The sequence below is a fragment of the Rousettus aegyptiacus genome, unplaced genomic scaffold, assembly GCF_014176215.1.
Source record: "Rousettus aegyptiacus isolate mRouAeg1 unplaced genomic scaffold, mRouAeg1.p scaffold_m13_p_10, whole genome shotgun sequence".
Lineage (NCBI taxonomy): Eukaryota > Metazoa > Chordata > Mammalia > Chiroptera > Pteropodidae > Rousettus > Rousettus aegyptiacus.
In genome coordinates, this window is record NW_023416285.1 from 52,344,456 (window position 1) to 52,364,327 (window position 19,872).

At 33.7% G+C, this 19,872-nt stretch overlaps 2 protein-coding genes across 2 annotated transcripts in view; one reads left to right on the top strand and one right to left on the bottom strand.

Annotated features, from left to right (window-relative positions):
- The window catches only part of NPFFR2 (neuropeptide FF receptor 2), a 215,687-nt gene that overhangs the window by 159,760 nt on the left and 36,055 nt on the right, over positions 1-19,872 (bottom strand). The gene's annotated exons all lie outside the window — the stretch shown is intronic.
- The window catches only part of GC (GC vitamin D binding protein), a 37,446-nt gene continuing 33,660 nt past the window's right edge, over positions 16,087-19,872 (top strand). Inside the window, exon 1 of the mRNA XM_016132938.2 lies at positions 16,087-16,218. Coding sequence (XP_015988424.2) covers positions 16,161-16,218 — 58 coding nt within the window. The 5' untranslated portion in view covers positions 16,087-16,160. The remainder of the gene's footprint in view (positions 16,219-19,872) is intronic.

Consider the following 19,872-nt stretch of genomic DNA (forward strand, 5'->3'; position numbering starts at 1 on the left):
CTGCTAGCACCTCAATCTGCAACTTCTACCTCCAGAACTGAGAAAATAAATACCCAGTCTGTAGTATTTTGTTATGGAATACCATGACAAAAGTGTTGGTATTGGAAGCCCAAATTGACTAATATAGACCCTTTATCTGTGAAACAGGGATAACAATTGTACCTGCCTTAGAGATATATGTGAGTTAATAAAATCTAACGTACCTGGCAATTAAGTATCTTTCATGTTTTGTTCACTAATTTTTTTAAGCTATGTTACAGCTTCAGATAATTAAACAAAATGTCATATCTCTTCTATATGAAGACACAACCCCATAAGACTCTATTGCTTTGGCATACTGGAGGGACAGTTAATAAAAAATAACAAAAAAAAAAAAACTTGGGCTTCATTACCAGCAGCTCACATTATAGGATTTAGGTAAGTCTAGTTACAGACTTTAATATTTTATAAAAATACCCCAGAATAGGTTGCTGTTTGGTGAAGTCATGCTCTTATTTTATTAAACAGCTCTAGTTGCTATGGTGCCCTGGTCTGTTTGAATAATGTTTTCCAGTTATGAGAGGTTGGACACATAGATTGACCTCATGAATCACCATGGTGGTGATTCACTCTTTATTCACCAATAATGAGATTTTAAAAAAGAGTTTTAAATATCAAAGGACAAATACACTAGGAGAGAAGGTAACATGAGATAAAGATGGAAACAATTTTTTCAAATGGAAAAGTAGATGGGTGACTTCCAACCTCACTTTGTGAGGCAGAAATAGCTGAAATTTCCCTTCCTGCTGAGGGGAAATCAGCAGCAACAGGCTGATCTCTGGAAATACTCAAATTGAAAGCTCCATGTGTATCTGAAGACAGGATGCAAGAATTGTCTGAATTTGATATAAGGGACAAGTGGACCTCTGGATCCCCTCCCCAGCCTGTGCAGAAAGGCATCTGATCCTCCCTTCCCAGCAACAGTGAGATTCTGGAATCAGGGCTATCAGACACTGCAGAGGGCGGAAGTCAATCACCAGTCAAAAAAGAAAGATTAAGAGGATTCTAAGCATTTCAATGCTTTCCCCTCTTAGCAATCGAAATACTAGTAGCCAGATTTATAACACCCAAACAAAAAAATTGAAAAAATTCTCCCTGCAGAAACAGATTCTCCCAAGAGCAGTAACTCATATACTTTGCAGTTTTTATGAATATTGAAGTCCATGAGACAGCACAACTTGCATACATACCCAGAATATCCATATAGCTTTTCAGTTTCTGGTTCTTACATATAAATAGCCATGGATCATGGACCATTGGAGAAGCCTCCAATATAATTTAGAGAAATTCAAAGAGAAAAAAAGAAGAAAATATACTGTAAGCAGAAACAATGTAGGGAAAATAAAATATTCAGTAATGTTAGGATTCTCCAGAGAAATAGAATTTATAGGAGTATAGATGTGTTTATGTGTATATGTGTGTGCATGTGTACAAGCACACATATGTATACATGCATGTGTGTATATCTGTGTGTGTACACGTAATTATACTTATGTATAAAGTAGGAATTGGCTCACATAGTTATGGAGTCTGATAAGTCCCACAATCTGCCATCTGCAATCTGGAGGAGTAGGAAGACTGGCAGTAGTGTACTTTAGACTGAGTATGAAGGCCCAAGTACCAGGAACTCCCATGTTCAAAGACAGGAAAAGTAAATATTCCAGCTCAAGAAGAGCGGGAATCTACCTTCCTTCACCCTTTTGTTCTATCTGGGCCCTTAGATTGGATGGTTCCACTCCCATGGTGGGGTGGATGTTTACTCAGGCTCCCGAATCAAACACTAATCTCTTCTAGAAACATCCTTATAGACACACCCAGAAATGTTTTACCAGCTATATTGGCATCTCTCAGACCAGTCAAGTTGAATATGAAATTAACCATCACTATAAACATTATAATTAATATTCGCATAGAAGTCAGAATATATTGTATACATGACAATAGAAGTGGATGAAATAAAAAAACTTAAAAGAATTATAAAATGTTATGAAAAACTAAAAAGATCACAGAAATAAAAAATCAGTAGACAAGTTTTAAAAATAAAGGAATTCTCACAGAGCAAAGAACAAAATAAAAGAATTACAGAAAAGTCAGAAGTGAGAAGATCAATTAAGGAGATCCAACATGTACCTAATAGGAGTTCAAACAGAACAGAGAAACAGAATACAAGAAATTATTAAAAACATTATGGAAAATTTTTTCAGAGCCTCTCATTACTACGGATAAAGCTCTATTTTGGCATGCCTCCTATTTTATCTCTAGTAAAAGGCCAACATTCTTCTCTGTATCTCCAAGTCCCCATCCCTCCATCATTGGTTCCCTCTTACTCATTTATTTACATCAGCATATCAATGTGCTATCACTGTCTCATACCTCTCCCACTACTGTCTCATATCTAAGTTCTCTTATAACAAAGCCCCTCACAAAAGAGTTACTACATTTACTCTATTTCCTCTCTTTCCAGTCTTTCTTGAACCTACCCAGTTGGATTTCTATCACCAATTTTCCACCAAAACAGTTCTTGCCGAAGTCATCAATGGCCTCCCACACTGATAAATTCTGTCAATTTTAAGTTCTTATGGTATTATAATATGACCCAAACATTGTGCTCCTAGGCATGTTTCTTAGATAAATGACTAATGTTCCCCCTGAGAAATGTGTACATAAATATTGATAGCAGTTTTACTCATAATAGCTCAAAACTGAAAACACAGATATCTTTTGATGGATGAATGGCTAAATAGACTGTGGTACATACATACCATGGAATACTATATAGCCATAAAGAGGAACTATTGATACATACAATAAACTGATGGACAGACAATTATGCTCAGTTAAAAAAAAAGCATAGTGTGATTCCATTTATATGAAATACTTGAAAAAAAGGAATGAGTAGGGTAGAAGGTATGTGAGTCTGGCTATAAAAGAGTAACATGAGGGATCCTCATGATCAGGAAAACACTCTGTATCTTGCCTGCATCGATGCCCATATCCTGGTTGTAATATTGTACTGTAGTTTTAGAAGATGCTATCATTGGGGAAAACTGGAAAAAGGGTATATAATATCTCTCTGTATTATGTCTTCCAACTGCATATGAATCTACAATTATTTCAAAATAAAGGAGATATTAAGTTAAATTTCATGTTGTTTTTCTCTCTTTCAGAGAGAACATTTTAAGAAAGTCATCTGGATAGCACTTGGGAGGTGACTCACAGAGATGAAATAGTAACGGATGGTTGTTTTTCTCACAGTGTGTAAACAAGCATTTCCTGAATACTTGAAGTCATTCGAACTACAATTTCCCCAAAATATATAATATAAAAGCCATCTGTTTTTTAAAAAGACCCTACCCGGCAGATATGGAAGGGTCTGCCTCTGATGACTACACAGGTAGCCATCTTGTAATATTTTTATTGCCCAAGAGAGAAGTAGAATGAACAATTTGCTTTCAGGGACTAAAAAGAAAAGCTGTCTGACCCCAAAATATCCCAGGAACTGAATGATGGGATATGACTGTGCATTGGTTCATACCACCATAAACCTAACGGAGGTGCTATGTTTCTGAACAGGCTGGCCCTTTCACAGGGAATGACTATGGTTTATACTGAAAAGGTTGGGCTCTGAGATGGCATCCTGTTGACCAGTATGAGGCACTTCATATATGTCTACCATTGAAAGAAGAGGCTACATCTTAATGAGTCGTGTGTCTCATAAGACCAAATTGGTCTATACTGGGAGCTGGGCCAGCAGACACAATTAGCAAGATTTTCGTACTGTGAATCACCTTTAATCAAAGGAAACATTGTAACAGAAAAAGGCCACAACACCACAGGTCATAGCAAACAGATTATGAACTAGGGCACTCTCTATACTTGGCTTTCATATGTACTTTCTTATAAACTGAATCAAACCAGACTTTTAGAGACTGGATGGGAAGGGAGATAGACTTCTTATATATCAAATAGCACCTTGATTTTTAAAAGAGCAATTTACTTTGTAGAAATAAAAGAGATATAACCAAATATGTAAATGTAAATAGCAATATTGAAAAAGAAACAAATTTGCATAGGAGAATAAGTGAAGCAAATATACTAAAACATTAATGTTAGGTAACATTTGTCCTTTGTTTTTTCAAATCGTCTTTAGGAAAGTAGTATTAATTATCTAATGGCATAATAATAAACTAAAGAATATGCAAAATGTAAATTGTTAAAGAAAGTAAAACAAATAAAGAATGTAAAAAAATTTACCCCTCTCTCTTTGAAGTAATTAAGTAAAAATCTGACCTTGTACCTGCAATATAATTGAGCACATTGCCATATTCTTCTTTGAATCTCATATCGATTATTTTTACAGCTTCGTTTTTAAAATTCTTACCCAAGACATTGCTATATTTTCTGGAAACAAGGTAGTCATTTACCAATGGGGATCTTCTTTTTCAAATTATTCTTGCATAAATGAAGTCCAACATGAATTGTTTTCAGTTTTATACATTGTATTTATTTCTGTGAAACAGTTTAATCAAATCATCTACTTGTTAATATCCTTTCCAACTGGCAGACTCAGATAATCTGGAATCAGTTTCGGAAGTGCAATTGCTTCCATGACAATGGAGTGTTGCACAGTAAGATTAAATTTATGTACAAGAATTGACATCTTTGAGATGAAATATGAAATTGAACTTACCTTTTAAACAAGGACCCCACAAAAAGACAATTCAGAACATAAGTCATAATCAAAGCATAGGTTGATGACAGCCAAAGCTGTCAAACATGAGAGCTCTTTATTGAAGTAAATCGTACCTCAGACTATTGAGCTCAGAGGTAAGTAGTAAAAATGCCACAGCGGTAGGCAAAAACAGACTTAGAGAAAGGGCAACACGATTTATGTATCGGATTAACACTCCCTCAAAGATAAATATACTGTGTGTGTCTGTGTGTGTGTGTGTATAGTGGATGGATAAAGAGATGGTCATGCATATAATTAAAGTAGTTGGATGCTGTCTTAGTCTCTTTGGGCTGCTATAATAAATTACCATAGACTAGGTATATTTTATAATCTTATTTTTCATGGTTCTGGAGGTTATAAATTCAAGCTCAGAGTACCAGCACAGTCAGGTTCTGGCAAGAGCCCTTTCTCAACTTTCGCACCACCAACTTCTCATGGTATCCTCACATGGTAGACAATAGAGAAGAGAAATAACCTCTCTAATGACCCTTATGAGGGCGTGAATCCCATTCATGAGGAATTAGGTCAACTTTACCCTGTCGACCTAATCACCTCCCAAAAGTCCCACTTCCTATAACCATCATCTGGGGTGTTAAGATTTCAACATGAATTTTGACAGGGATACAAATACTGTCGATAGCAGATGATTGTGATATGATTTCAGGAACACCAGGGAAAAATTGAATACTCTTAAAATACCTGATCCTCCATCTATTAGGGATTTACTTATTCAATTAAAAAGTCTCTTGTTAAGTGAAAATCTCAAAAAAGTGAGCCTTTTTTTAAAATCAAATTCTTCCCTGAAAACAGCTTTAAAAACTTCAGTACATGAAGGGTGTATAGTCAAAGTCAAGAAACATGTTAGAGAGAGAAAAAAGAAAAAATTGAAAGAATCAAAAAACTGAGCTTATTGACATAAATTAATGCACATTTGCCACTGTCTTAATTAGGGTGCATAGAGCTTTGGCATTTTCTGGTATCAAAACAAATCTCTGAGCCCTAAGCCAAACACATAGCAAATATTGTAATGTAGGATACAAAAAAAAAAAACAACAACAACAAAAACAACAACAAAAAAAACCTTAAGATCAGCAATGTTTTACCTTTCTATTCACTAGGATACTCTGACTCTTGATGTTGCAGATTTAGAGCCCACATGCAGAATCCCTTGAGACTATATGAGCATATTTCGGCCTCAAGGTCACTCTTAACATTACTTTAGCTAAGATGATCCTCTAATAATTTCAGAACTAATTTTCTGTATTTGACCTATAACCTGCCTGATCTATGATAATAGCCAGGTTCTCTTTCATGCATTTTCTTTGCACACAGCTACATTGCCTATTAAAAAAAAATTCCAGATTTCCCTATACTCAAACATCCACTTACATTTCCTCAGATTCTACCCTAACATGATAGTTCTCAATTCTAGCTGCACATTAGAATTACTTGAAAGTCCTAAAAATTCAAATGCCCAAGCCTCAAACCAATTCAATCAAAATCTCTAAATATAAGGCCCATGCATCAGTAATTTTTAAAAAACCTCCAGAAGATTTTAGTGTACAGTGAGGGTTCAGAACAACTGACAGAATGAGGCACAGGTTCTCCAACTAGAGTATACCTAAGAATCAGTAGAAGATCTTGATAAAAATTAAAATTTATAGATTCTCTAAACCTCAGATAGGTCCCAGTAATCATCATTTTTAACAGGTCACTCTAATTTTGATGCAGGTGGAGGTTACACCTAGATGATATCAGGAATATACTTTCCTAGGAGCAGCCCTAATGCAAACCTGAAATTTAAAATAATTATAATTAAAAGACCTAAATAGGACAAGCCATTAATTGACCATTTATTATAGAGGATTCTCAGTCTAAAAAAAATCAATAAAATTTAATGTGAAGGAAGACATTTGCTGGCAATGTGATAAACTACATGTCAAGGAATACTTTATTTTATAGGATATCTAAAAATTCTACCTAACAGACACATTTGATTTTTGTGGATATAAGATGAATATAAGAAAGTGTGGAAAGCATTAAGAAACCAAAATAATTTAATCTCTCTGTCTTTTCTTTACACCCCAGCCTCCTAATGTTGGAGTCTCACAGGACTCAACATCTTAGTCATCTTCTCTTCCCTATCAACACTAACTCTTTAGGTAATGTCATGCTGTCCTATAGCTTTAAATATCCTATATATGCTCACAATGCTTAACTTTATATCTCAAGCTAATCATCTAACTTGATTCTAGACCTCATCTAATAATTACTTAAACTTAACGTAGGGCAATCAAAGCGGCTAGACTTGACATGAAGAGAACAAGAAAGAAAACAATTGCATACAGAGAGAGCTCTTAAGATCTGCAGATCTTCACTGAGCCTCATATTTAAGGAAGAAATATTACCAATACTATACAGATTCTTTTAGAAAATGGAAAAGGAGGAAAACCTTACCAACTCATTTTTTAAGCCAGCATTATTACACTGATACTAAGGCCAGGAAAAACACAGAAAAATATCCCTCATGAATATAGATAGAAAAACACTTAAGGTTTTAAAAAAATGAATCTAAAATCTATAAAAAAGATAGTCCCTCATGATCAAGTCAGGTTTATCCCAGAAATGCAAAGTTAGCTTGACATGAAAATTTCAATTGGGTGTATTCATCATATTAACAGACAAGAAAAACATATGGTCATCTCAATAGATTCAGAACTTCTGACAAATCCAACATCTATTTCTGCACTCCCCCCCCCCAAAAAAAACCTACCTCAGCAAACTTGAAATAGAATTTAACTTGCTTCATTTGATAAAAAGCATCTGCATCTACCAAAAAAAAAAAAAGCAACAAACTTGCTCCATGATAAAAGGATGGTTTTTCTCTATGATCTGGAACAATGTCAGAATGTCCCTTCCTGTCACTTCTATTTAACTTTGTACTGATGGCTTTAGTCAGTGCAAAAGGCAATGAAAAGAAAGAAAGAAAGAAAAGGACTTCAGACTAGAAAGGTAGAAGTAAAACTATATTTGTAGGCAAAATGACTATATAGAAAATTCCATAGAAGATTTGAAAGTACTACTAGAGCTAATAATGGAGTTCATCAAATTTCCAAGATATGAGATCAATATCTTAAAAATCCATTTTAATTCTCTATATTAATAATCAGATATTGAAATTTAAATATCAATGCCATTAACAATATCAAAAATATGAAATATTGAAGGATAAATCTAACAAAAAATATTCAAGACAGACCCGTATACTAAAAAATAACAAAACATTATTAGAATTAAAGAAGAGCTAAACAAGATAAACAAGACATACTTTGCATTAATGAATTAAAAGAAAATATAGTAAAGAATATCGATTCCTTCAAAATGACCTATGCAACCTCAATTAAATTCCCTTTGTGGAAGGAGTGGGGATTTTTTTTTTCTTGAAGAAATTAACATACTAATTCTAAAATTAAAACAGAAATGCAAAGGAGCCAGAATAGCCAAAACAACTTTCAAAAAGCATGAAGGAAGAGAACCAGGAATGAAGACAGTGTGGTATTGCTGTCAACATGGACAATCAATGAAACACAACAGAGAAGACAGAAATAGAGCCACACTTACAGTCAATTGATTTTTGACAAAAGTGCAAAACCAATTGAACAGGAAGAGGACAATGTTTTCAATAAGTTGTCCTTGAGCCATTCAGTAGCCATGTGCAAAAGAACTTCAATCATATGTCATAGTCTATACAAAAAGTAACTCTAATCATAGAACTAAATGTAAAACCTGAAACTATATGATTTTTAAGAGAAAGCTTTTGTCATCTTGAGTCATGCGAAGATTTCTTAGCTACAACTAACTTCAAAGGTATGATTCATAAAAGAAAAGTAGCCCTCATCAAAATTAAAAACACCTGCTTTTTGAAAGACACTACTAAGGGAATTAAAAGACAAGTCACAAACTAGGAGAAAAGATTGAAAAAAATATATAAGAATTTTTATCCAGAATATATAAATTAACTTAAATCCATTATGATGGGCAAAAGATTTAAATAGACATTTCACCAAAGATAAAGGTGTCAAATAAACACGTGAAAATACATGTAACCTCAGTCATTAGGGGAATGCAATTTAAACCCACAATGAGATATTGCCATATGCCTCAGAATGTTTAAAATTTAAAATGCTAGCCATACACATTTTGGGAGTGTAGGAACTCTCATGCACTGCTGGTAGAAACAGAGAATATAAAACAGTTTGGAAAGCAGTTGAACAGTTTCCTAGAAAGTTAAATATACACCTACCATATGATGCAGCCATTAGACTTTTAGGTATTTGCCCAAGAAAAATGTAAGCATATGTCTATACCAAGAATATTTATAGCCACCTTATCTATAAGTGTCCAAAACTTAAAACAAACCCAAATGTCCATCAATAGATAAATGAATGTACAAATCATGGTATTTTCATACAATGAAATAGTGATCAGCATTATAATGGAATAAACTGTTGCAATATCGATGTATATCAAATTAATTATGCTGAATGAAAAAAGCAAAAGAAAAAACATACTCTATAATTCCATATATATAAATCTAGAACATGTCTACTAAGATATAGTTACAGAAATCAGATCAGTGGGTTGCATGTGTAAAGGGTGTGGAAAGTATTACAAAAGAGATAATAGAAACTTTTAGGAGAGAGATGTTTATAATTTTGGTTATGGCTTCATGAGTACATACATAAGTTAATACTTTTTAAATTATACATTTTAAATATGTTCAGTTTATTGTATTTCAGTTATGCCTCAATAAGCTATTACAAAATTTATAGAATGTCAACAAAAAAGGCTAAATAGAAAACACAAATAAAGTTAAAATTAAAATTACCAGAAACCACAGTAAATTATATATAGATTAAACTTGGCAATTAAAAGTAATATTAGCCCCCCAAAATTTAGCAATATACTGTTTATGTGATATAAGAACATAGAAAACTTGAGAGTAAATTTATGAAGAAATATATACCAGGAAAACATTAACACTATACTAATATCATGTAATGAGATTTTAAGCAAAAGCTTTCTTAGAAGTAAAATGTTCACTGTATAAATTTTATTTCACCAAGACATAATTATTAAATTGTATATTCTGTACAAATTCAAATATTATAAAACAAAAAATTAATGAGATTGAATAAAGAACTTATCAAATCAACCAGCAAAATGGGAGAATTTTAACTCGTTTATCTCACTGATAGAATAAAGACAGTAAAGATAAGAGATTTGAACAATCCAACTAAAATTTTGGTCAAATGATCATACATAGAACATAGCAATCGGTAGACAACACGCATCTTTCTAAACACACATGAAACATTTATGAATACTGAACACATTGAGTATTAAAGATTTCAATGGATTGCAAATATTTGATACACTGGCCACAATTTATCTGCAAATAAAAATTAAGAAAACTGAAAAAATATATACATCTGGATTGACATTTGGAACCTACTGTTCTAAGATACACTGAATCTGAAAAATTACTCTTAACTCTAGGACTTGAAGATTCTGTGCTATTAAAAAGTAAATAATCCATGACCCAATGGAACAACCAAAGAGAAGAAGCCAGTGGTACCACCAAGCTCGTGTTATAAATGACCCCCAACCATCCCATAAACCAAATGAAAGTTGGTGGGGCTGCCTCTCTTTAGTTACACACGCACATAGATGGCCCTTCCAAATATCAATTCCTATATAAAGAAAAATGCTAGCTAAGACACCTCTCGGAGATTCACAAATGCATTAAAATATTAAAAGTTTTAAATATACATTTAACTTTGTTTAAACCAGAATTCCCCAAACATTAGACCCCAGAGCATACTGTTCATGTAATGCCTAGTAATATTTGGCTAAATTAGTATTCACAGGACACACCTGTGATTGTTCTTTAATGCAAATTTACCTGAAAGCTATTTGAAATGGAGCTTAAGGTAGCTCAGAAAGCTTTGCAAATGTAGTCAATTTTTTATGTTAGCTTTGAAAATATTATGTTCTGTTCAAAAGTAAAGCAACACTCAAGTCTAGCATAATCACAAAGCTTATTTAGCTTCTCCAGATTCTACCTAATATGTATATTTTTGTCCGTTATGTATTTATAGAGATAACAACAGGCAAACAGAATGAAGGAGACAACAGAATAAGAAAAACTTCAGCTTACTATCAACCAATTATAGAGTTGCCTCTATTACATGGAAAGATTTCAGAATTAACTCACTTCATTTGCAAATGACTTGAGTTGACATTTCCATTATAGTGCTCTAATTTTTCAGTCCCTTGTAAGACAAAAAGTTTGCATAAATAAGATGGCCAATTATGCTGAAACTATAGCCATAGAGTGTTTTTGATGAGAATAGTGCTAACTGACTTAAATTCTGTGCCAATGACAAGCTCAATATTGCCCACTAATTGTATGGCTTTCGACTTTTTCAAATATGCAGTTCCTTTTTTACTATCAAAAAATGAATCAACATCCCCCACCCATGATAGCTAGGAGAAAGTCATCTACCTTAGCTACCAATGGTGATGATCTGGACAAATCCAATTAATGAGAAATATTTCTGATCTTGAAGTCAGATTCTGTATTCTAACCTCAAAGAATTTCAAGTACCGTTGATACTCTGAGCCTCAGCTTCCTTATTTGTAAAATTTATAATGTTCCACCTATCAATGCATAAATTGCTATCCAGAGCAAATGAATAAGTATAGGACAGTAAATATAAACTATGAAGCAGTATTAAAATATAATATTGTAGGTGGTTTTAATACTCATTTCTATCCATTCGTATTGTCAAAAGACATTTTTTAAAGAACTATGACACAAAACTTTCTTTGTGAGAATGCAGTAGAGTCCCAGATATCTGAAGAATGATGACCAAAAAAGAAAAAAGAAAGGTAACTAGAATAACAGAAATAGCCACTGGTTGCATTGCACTCCATTCTTTTATATTTAACTGGACTCCTTTTTCAGAGTGCATCCTCATACGGAATTCACATGGCAGTGACTTGAATAAAGCAAAAAAGGGAGAATTATGTGAAGTTATCCATCATCTTGATCATACATTAACCTTCTGTGTGAAGTCTCCATATTTGAAGTAAAAATTAGAAGTGAACTTTCTAATAGATAACCAGAGATTCCTTTTTTCTTAAGAAACTAGATTAGAAATGGAATGAGGATAATTTTCTTTCATTACAACCAAATTAGAGTTTAGGTATAACATAAAACTGTGTTACTCAGTTCCCTTTATATCTTTCTCATACATTTGAGTATTCCAGGTAATGGTCTGACTGAACTAGTTAGCAATTTAATTGCTTTTCAATTAATTCAATCAAAAGGATGTCTGAATAGTACTAAACTCTGGAATATCAAAAAAGAGAAAAATAATGTGGAAATAACTTATGTTATATAAAATTTAAAAAAATTAAACCATGTAAAATATTAAGTTGTTTTCACATTGCTAGTCCAGTTTACAGTGGAAAAAAATTTACTACATATGCAAAGAACAGAAAAAATGTTACCCATAATCCAGATAAAAATAAGTCAGTATAAGCCAACTTTGAGAGGGCCCAAACATAGCATGGAGAAAACAAAGGATACAATGAAGCTCTTATTAATAAGATTTAAAGGGTAATATTTTGAAGAAATGAAAGTAAACATGGTCTTAATGAGTAAACAGAATATCAGCAGCAAAAATAGAACCTGTTAAAAGAAAATAAATTTTCAAACTGAAGAATGCTGAATTTATTGAATGTGATTAGAGATAGAAAAATAATGAACTTGAAACTAATGAATAGGAATGATCAGAACTGAAGAACAGAGCGAACAAAGGTTAAAGAAAGTGAATAGAAACTTAGAAAAGTATAGGATATCAAATAGTTAAATACACCATCGGGACTGTGTATTATTGAAGTCCCAAAGAGAAGAAAGTGAGAATGGGGCAGAAAAGTCCTTCAAAAATAATAGCTGGTCACTATAAAAAAACAGTATGGAGGTTGCTCAAAAAATCAAAAGTAGAATTACCATGTGACCCAGCAATCCCTCTTCTGGGTATCTACTCCCCAAAATTGAAAACATTTATCCATAAGGCTATGTGAACCCCAATATTAATTGCAGTATTAACAGTGGCCAAAACATGGAAACAATCAAAGTGTTCTTCGATAGATGATTGGATAAAGATGTGGTACATATATATAATGGAATATTACTCAGCCATAAGATGAAATACTGCCATTTGCAACAACACAGATAGACCTCAAGGTAATCACGTTAAGCGAAATAACCCAGACAGAAAAATTTGATAACCATATAATTTCACTTATATGTGAGATATAAAACTGAAAGCAACAAATGAACAAGACCAACAAAAACCAGTTTAGTAGTTACCAGAGGGAAAGGGGGGAGGTAGAGTGAAGGGAGTAAAACATATAGTGAAAGAAGGAATTTAACTTTGGGCGATGGACACATAATGCAATATATAAATGATGTATTACTGAATCGTACACTTGAAATCTATATAATTTTATTAAGGAACATCACCCCAATTAATTGAATAAAAACATTGATGTAAAGATACAAGAAGTTCAATGAACCTTATAGAGACAGATATGAAAAAGAACATCATCACTAGGTACAGAGGATCATTACTGAAAATCAAAGGTAAAGTGATAACCTGAATGCAATCAGAGAAAAAGACACACTACATACAGGATAACAATATCATAATGTAAGAGTTTCCAAAGAGTCTTGCTAGAAAGAGAAAAATGTGATAACAGAAAGAACTAAAAATGGGCTTTGTCTCACAACTTTGTTTAGAGAAAAACCTAAATTTCTTCTGAAGCCAATGGCAAGATAGAAAAAGATGAGAGAGACTGCTTCTAATCAGTTCACTAAGGGCAAAACAACTCCTGTAAAATTCCATTGCTTAAATATTTAATGAATATTTTTTAAAAAATCTATTTCTGTAATGAATTTGAGTTGCTGTAACTACTGCTGTAACAGAGTGTCAGAAAATCTGGCAAGGTCTTTCTCACCCTTCTTCCTCCATGCCTGACTTACTCAGAGTAGTCCTTGCAACATGAGGCTTCTCATTTAGGCCAATTATGATCAATGTAAGCAGTCAACATTTGAAAGATTAAGGAGAGTTACACAAACAAGGCAGAGAAAAGGTTCATGTATTTAGCTACTAGCATGTGAGTGGCAGTTTTCAGTTAAGAAAAGATAAACTCAGTCAAGAGAGTGCAGTTGGCAGCTGGTGTAGAGATTTCTCAAGAGAACACCTAAATGAGATGTTGCAATTCTTGTTATACATAGTTTATCATTAAACAAAAGTGGTAGATGTTATTGCAAAAGCAGAGATCAAGTTATAATTTTTTTTAAAAAGTGAAAGAATGAGTTGGTCTCAAACTCTGTAGTGAAATCATAGGAAACAATTAGCTGTGTGTTGAATGAATTAATCATCATCAGATGACTGAGATACTTTATAGTTTTAATTTTTATCTAAGATAATATATCATATACACTTTTATAGTTTTTTAACTACAATATGTTAACAGTTCTCTGAGTTCTCTGTTTCTCAAATATTTTTAAAATTTTGGCACTCTTCTAGAGTTTCCAAATAATTTAAAGTAAGAATAAAGCATTTTTAATTAACTTGCAATGTAAACTAGGAGTCTATCCAAAGGAAAAGTTTAGGCTTGCAATAGGAAGCTGATCTTTGAACAACTAGACTATTTTCTCATATTTCCTCCAGCAATGTTTACAGGATTTGCTAATCTCCTTTACCATATGAGTTTCCATTGGTCTGCTTTGATCTTGTTTAGTGATCTTTTTCCACCTAACTGGACTCTACTTTCCTAACCTAACACCCAAGTTATTTTCAACATAGATTTAACTAAAAATGTTACTGCTAGTGCACTCTGAGATTTTGATGGAATTTGCCCTTGCAGTTAATCCTTAGCTACTAAATTGATAACAGAATTCTATATCACTTAAATGTGATGATTCTAAACCTAAAACTGGCTTTAAATTTTTCCACTGAGTTCCAAGTCTCATTATTTCCAATGATCTCAGATGTAAATCTGGAAAGCCAGTGGAGAAAGCAGTAATAACTAGAATAAGACTAATGGATAAAGTTAATGTATGCTACTATTTGTTTGATATTATCGTAAACACTGTACAGGGATTATCTTAATTAAACTCATAACAATCTTGTGACAAAGCTACTAAGAATTACCATTTTGCATGAAAAAAATGAGACTTAGACAAAATAATTTCCCAAGGTTACGTAGCAGATAAAAGCTGACAAGAGATTTGATTCTAGAGCCTTTATACCCAACCCCTCCCTACCTAACCCTGTTTTCTGAAAAGAGGACTAATGTAAAAATAGGAACTGCCCTGACTCCAACAAATGATAACTACCTGTGCCTCTCTAGGCATGTCCCATAATCTATTTAAGACTTTGTTCCTTCTTCTGTAAGATAAAGATGTTGGATTCCATGGTCCACAAGGCCACTGTGAGCTCTCAAGTTACGGTATCCTAAAATACACTAGTTGTAAAGTATTAGTAGAAAGAACTTTAAATTAGATATAGTAAGTCCAAGATTCAACACTAACTTTTGTGATTTGGGTCAAGTCAATAATTCTGGTTATTATATGCCTTGCTTCAAAAGTTATTTTTATGTGTGTGTGTATATATATATATATTCAGTAGCTTCAAAAGTATAATATAGCCCATAAATAAGAAGTACTACCCCATCAAAAATTATATAGCATTAAAATTATGGATTAGAGCAATTGTGATAAATTGGCTTCTCACTCTTGTTTTTCCCCTAATTAAAACACCTAGTCAGCAATATTTTAAAATAATTATTATTTATAGTAGGTTTAAACATAAAGGAAAGGAGGGATGGAGGGAGACAGAAAGAGAAAAAGAAAAATCTTTCAGTTTCCATTTATACATGAGAATAGAGAGTGTCCAAAAAAGACATACAACCCTATAGAGGTGAGAAATGTACTAATACATTAAATTTTAGTAAATGCATCAGTGAAAAATAATCTATGTATACCCTGATTCTTTTGAAGTTTGACAAGGTTAATGATTAAAATCTCCTAGATTTGTCGCTTTTTCCCCAGGGTGTTTGTTTGCCTTGATTGATATTATTTTATCTCTGTGGGCCAAGGATGACTACCCTTGCTTCTGTGTAGAGATTAATAATTGATTAGTTCACAGTTGGGAAACTTAGTAAAAGGGAATTTGTTACTTTGGCCTGTCATTTTTTTACTGGGTAGCCTGCAGGAAACAGGGGTGCTGCAGGACTTGCTGGCAAGAAAATGAAGAGGATCCTGGTTCTCCTGCTTGCTGCAGCATTTGTGCATGCTCTAGAGAGAGGTAAACTTCCAGTGGTGTGGCCATTTATGAGAACCTTACTAGTCTAATTTTGTTATTTTTAAAATTATACAAAAGGTAAAAAAGAGAAAACTTGGTGAACATGTTGGGGAGAGAGGGAAGATCAAAGAAAATTACATCTGAGCTCAAATGTGGTATATAGCATTCAATTAGAACAGCCAAGAAATCAAGATTATCTCATGAAATAAAAAACTATATAATTTGTCAATTATCTTTTCTTGCATTTTTGATAACCAAGACCTGGAGAGAATGGTTCTGAAATTAGAAATTTTTTGGTTGTTAAAAGATAATGCATATGAACCATCACTGAGCTTTTTTATCAGACTTCGAATGTTCATTGCCATTGAGAGCACAATGTACCATATCGATGATGTATGAGGTCAACTGAGATTTCTTAGATCCTCTTCAAGGAATTCTGTATGTGTAATATTTGAAAATGCATTGTAGTTTGTAAAATAGCCCATGTAAAATAATTCAGTAGCTGTAAAACATGACTATTCAAAGATAACTGAGCTCTATTTTTTATTACGATTATTCTTCAAATGATGTCTTCATCATTCTTTTAGCAATGTTTAAAAACTTTTCAAAATGGTATGAGCTGAAATTATGTGAAGTATACAACTTTATGGAAAGTTCCCAAGCTGCATAATTTGTTATCAGTTTCAATTCTATTTTCTGGATGATTCTTTGATGCTGCTAAGGGAATCTGCAGTCATCCTGCTTTGAAAATTTAATTTTCACTTAGTGTTGTCAGTTAATGGTCTCACTCAAGTCCTACATTAGTATTCACATTAATAATCTATTTCACCAGTAGAAGAAAATGTGTATATCTCAGGAATTATTGGTATTAACTATGAGATAAATAATCTTACTTCTAACATTTTCTTATTCTTTTTACATTCCCTTTTCCTTGATCTTACTTTTGTCATTTAAATTATTTAAAATTTTGTATTGTTCACCCACATATTCTTAAATAAGCTATAAGTCTTCATGTAAGACTACAAAGTATGAGATATATTGGGGTATAAATAAATAAGTTACATCCCTTTTAAGACCTCTGAATAGGCCAAGATCCAAGAAATCCTAAAAGCTTACTCCTTTGCCCAAGGTTTTCCTGGAGCAGATATGCACCTAAAAAATTCCACTAAAGCAGATTTAGTTCAGGATGTTCAAAACACACAAGATCCAGTAAAGGCTAGGTTCTGAACTCATATGTGGACATCATAACGTGGGTCATGAGTCATGATTTTGGACTGCTGACTCAGTAAGTGTACATTGGCTTCGCTACTACAAAGTTACAGTATCCTTTGCAGAGCAGAGAATTTTGCAACCTCTCGTTTGACATCCTTCGGCATTCTCTGGCTTTGAAGAAATGAATGCTAAAAACCTCAGGTCAGCTCTCTTGAAGGTCTAAACTTCACAGTGAACTTTAAATTACCCAGGTGCCCTAGGTCTGATGATATTCCTGAGACATACAATATATTTTTAAATATTTCCAAACATATTGGCTTTTCCCTAAGATGCCTATACCCCATGGAAGTATTCTTTGGAAAACTTCAGTTCTGAAATGGATACTGCTGTCACTCAACATGACCATCGGCTTCAATTAGGCCGGTCCTCTTCCATCAAACGGCCTTGGGGATCCAGTTCACAAGGCCTTCAGTGCATCTGGGGAGAGAAGGGCTTACCAACTATGCTAATTCTAGGTGATGTCATAAGAAAACACTTACTTTAGCTACCCTTTGAAAGGCAAAAAGGCAGTGTTTGCCAGTTGACTTCGCTTGGCTTCTTTTTCCAAGACTGACACAGATGTAGCACTAATCTACAAGGTCTCTTCCCCCATCTTGCTTCCCCCCAAAAAGCAATGAAGGCAAAGATTGCTGACGCAGCTATATAATTACCAAAGCAATAATGCTAACAGGAAATAAACCATTGTAGTTGTTAAGAGCTATTGGCAAGAACAGGATATTTGCTATGAATATTCTCATTTTTGCTTTAAGCACTTCTCAGAATACATATTTTTCTAAATATCCAACAGCAAGAAAGTCCCCTTTGGGTTGGCAGATGAGCTAGTTTTTTCTTTCCTCCACTTGCCTGTCAAAATAGCCCTAGACAATGTGGGTTATCCCAATTTTCCAAACCACCACTGAATCACTGTTTCTCTTTTCTACAAATTGCCTGTCCCTTCATCAGCAAACACTTGAAAAACAAAGTAGTCCTAAGTTTGATTCAGGAACACAGTTGTACAGAATTCCAGAGAGAAGTAACTAAGGATAAGTAGATATCCTATTTTCCCAAATAACTTTATAAACTTTCCACAAAACCTACATAATTATTATTGAGAAAGTGGCATAGAATATGAAAACTACATGATAAAAATACATCCATGTGAATATCTAGAAGTGAATTTCAACCAGAAGGAACACAGGTGCAAAAATCCTGAGGTAGGAACAAGCATGGTCTGATCCAAGTTTACAAAGAAGCCAGAGTAAAAGCATGAAAGAGGATTAGCCAAGAGGAGAAAGAAAAATGAGCTGAAGCTAACTACACCATTGAAAGCAATATTAACCTTCCTGGACAACAGGAGCAATACCACACGTCATTATTGTGAGGTACAATGCCTGCTGCACACTCACCATCACATGTGTGGTATAGAGATCAGGGTGCACATTCTTTCAAAGACCACAAGATTAATCTATGTAGGAAGGAAATGAAAAAATCCTAAAAAGGAAATGATTATCCTCTCCTCCAGTATCTATGGTCACCTAACTTCTTTATTCTACCACTGAGACCCTTCTTTCTCCTATCCTTCTCCCATCCCCCCATTCACCCCGCTGCATCTACCGCAGATCTCCACACTGTCCCGTACTCTATGTACTCTGCACCTCAGGGCTTTGTACTAGCTCTTCCATCCTCTTAGAACACTGATCCCCAATAGCCACAGAGCTCCCTTCCTCATCTCCTTCTGATGTTTGCTCCAGGTTCATGTATAGAGAAAGCTTCATTGACTAATCTATCTCAAATAGCACCTACCATTCCATTTTCCTCTGTTTCTTAACCATGCTTTATTTTTTTTTTTAGCACCCATCACTTTACCTTATCACCAGCTGTTCATTTGTTCATTGTAATGAATTAAAATATAAAAAGTAAAATGTAGAATTCTGGCAGAATCAGAATTTCATGCCAATTAATTGGGTTTACAAAGACAAAGCTATCACTTCATTATTGCCTTTGAGATACCGCAAATAAAATTTTTAACTGATCTAAGACCAAGTAGAAAATAGAAATACTAGGCACTAACACCTAAATAAAACTCATGCTTTCTACTATGAATGACCCATAACTGGTCCAAATGCCAGTTTAGTCCTCTCCCATGAAATTAGTTCTGTCTTCTAACTTCCCTATTTTCCTGGCACCATCATACCTGAATGATTTATCTTCAATCCTGTAGAGCTTTCTTGGCTTTCTTTATTATCCATATTCAATCGTTTCCACATTCTATAAATTTCAGCCTTAAAATAGATCAGCCTTATAGGAAACATTCTACTGTAAAAGCCTCCTTAGTATTCCTTTTGTCTCCCCTTTATCTCTTGCATAGGCCTGGTTCTCCAGACCTGTGAACACCACCTCTCAAAC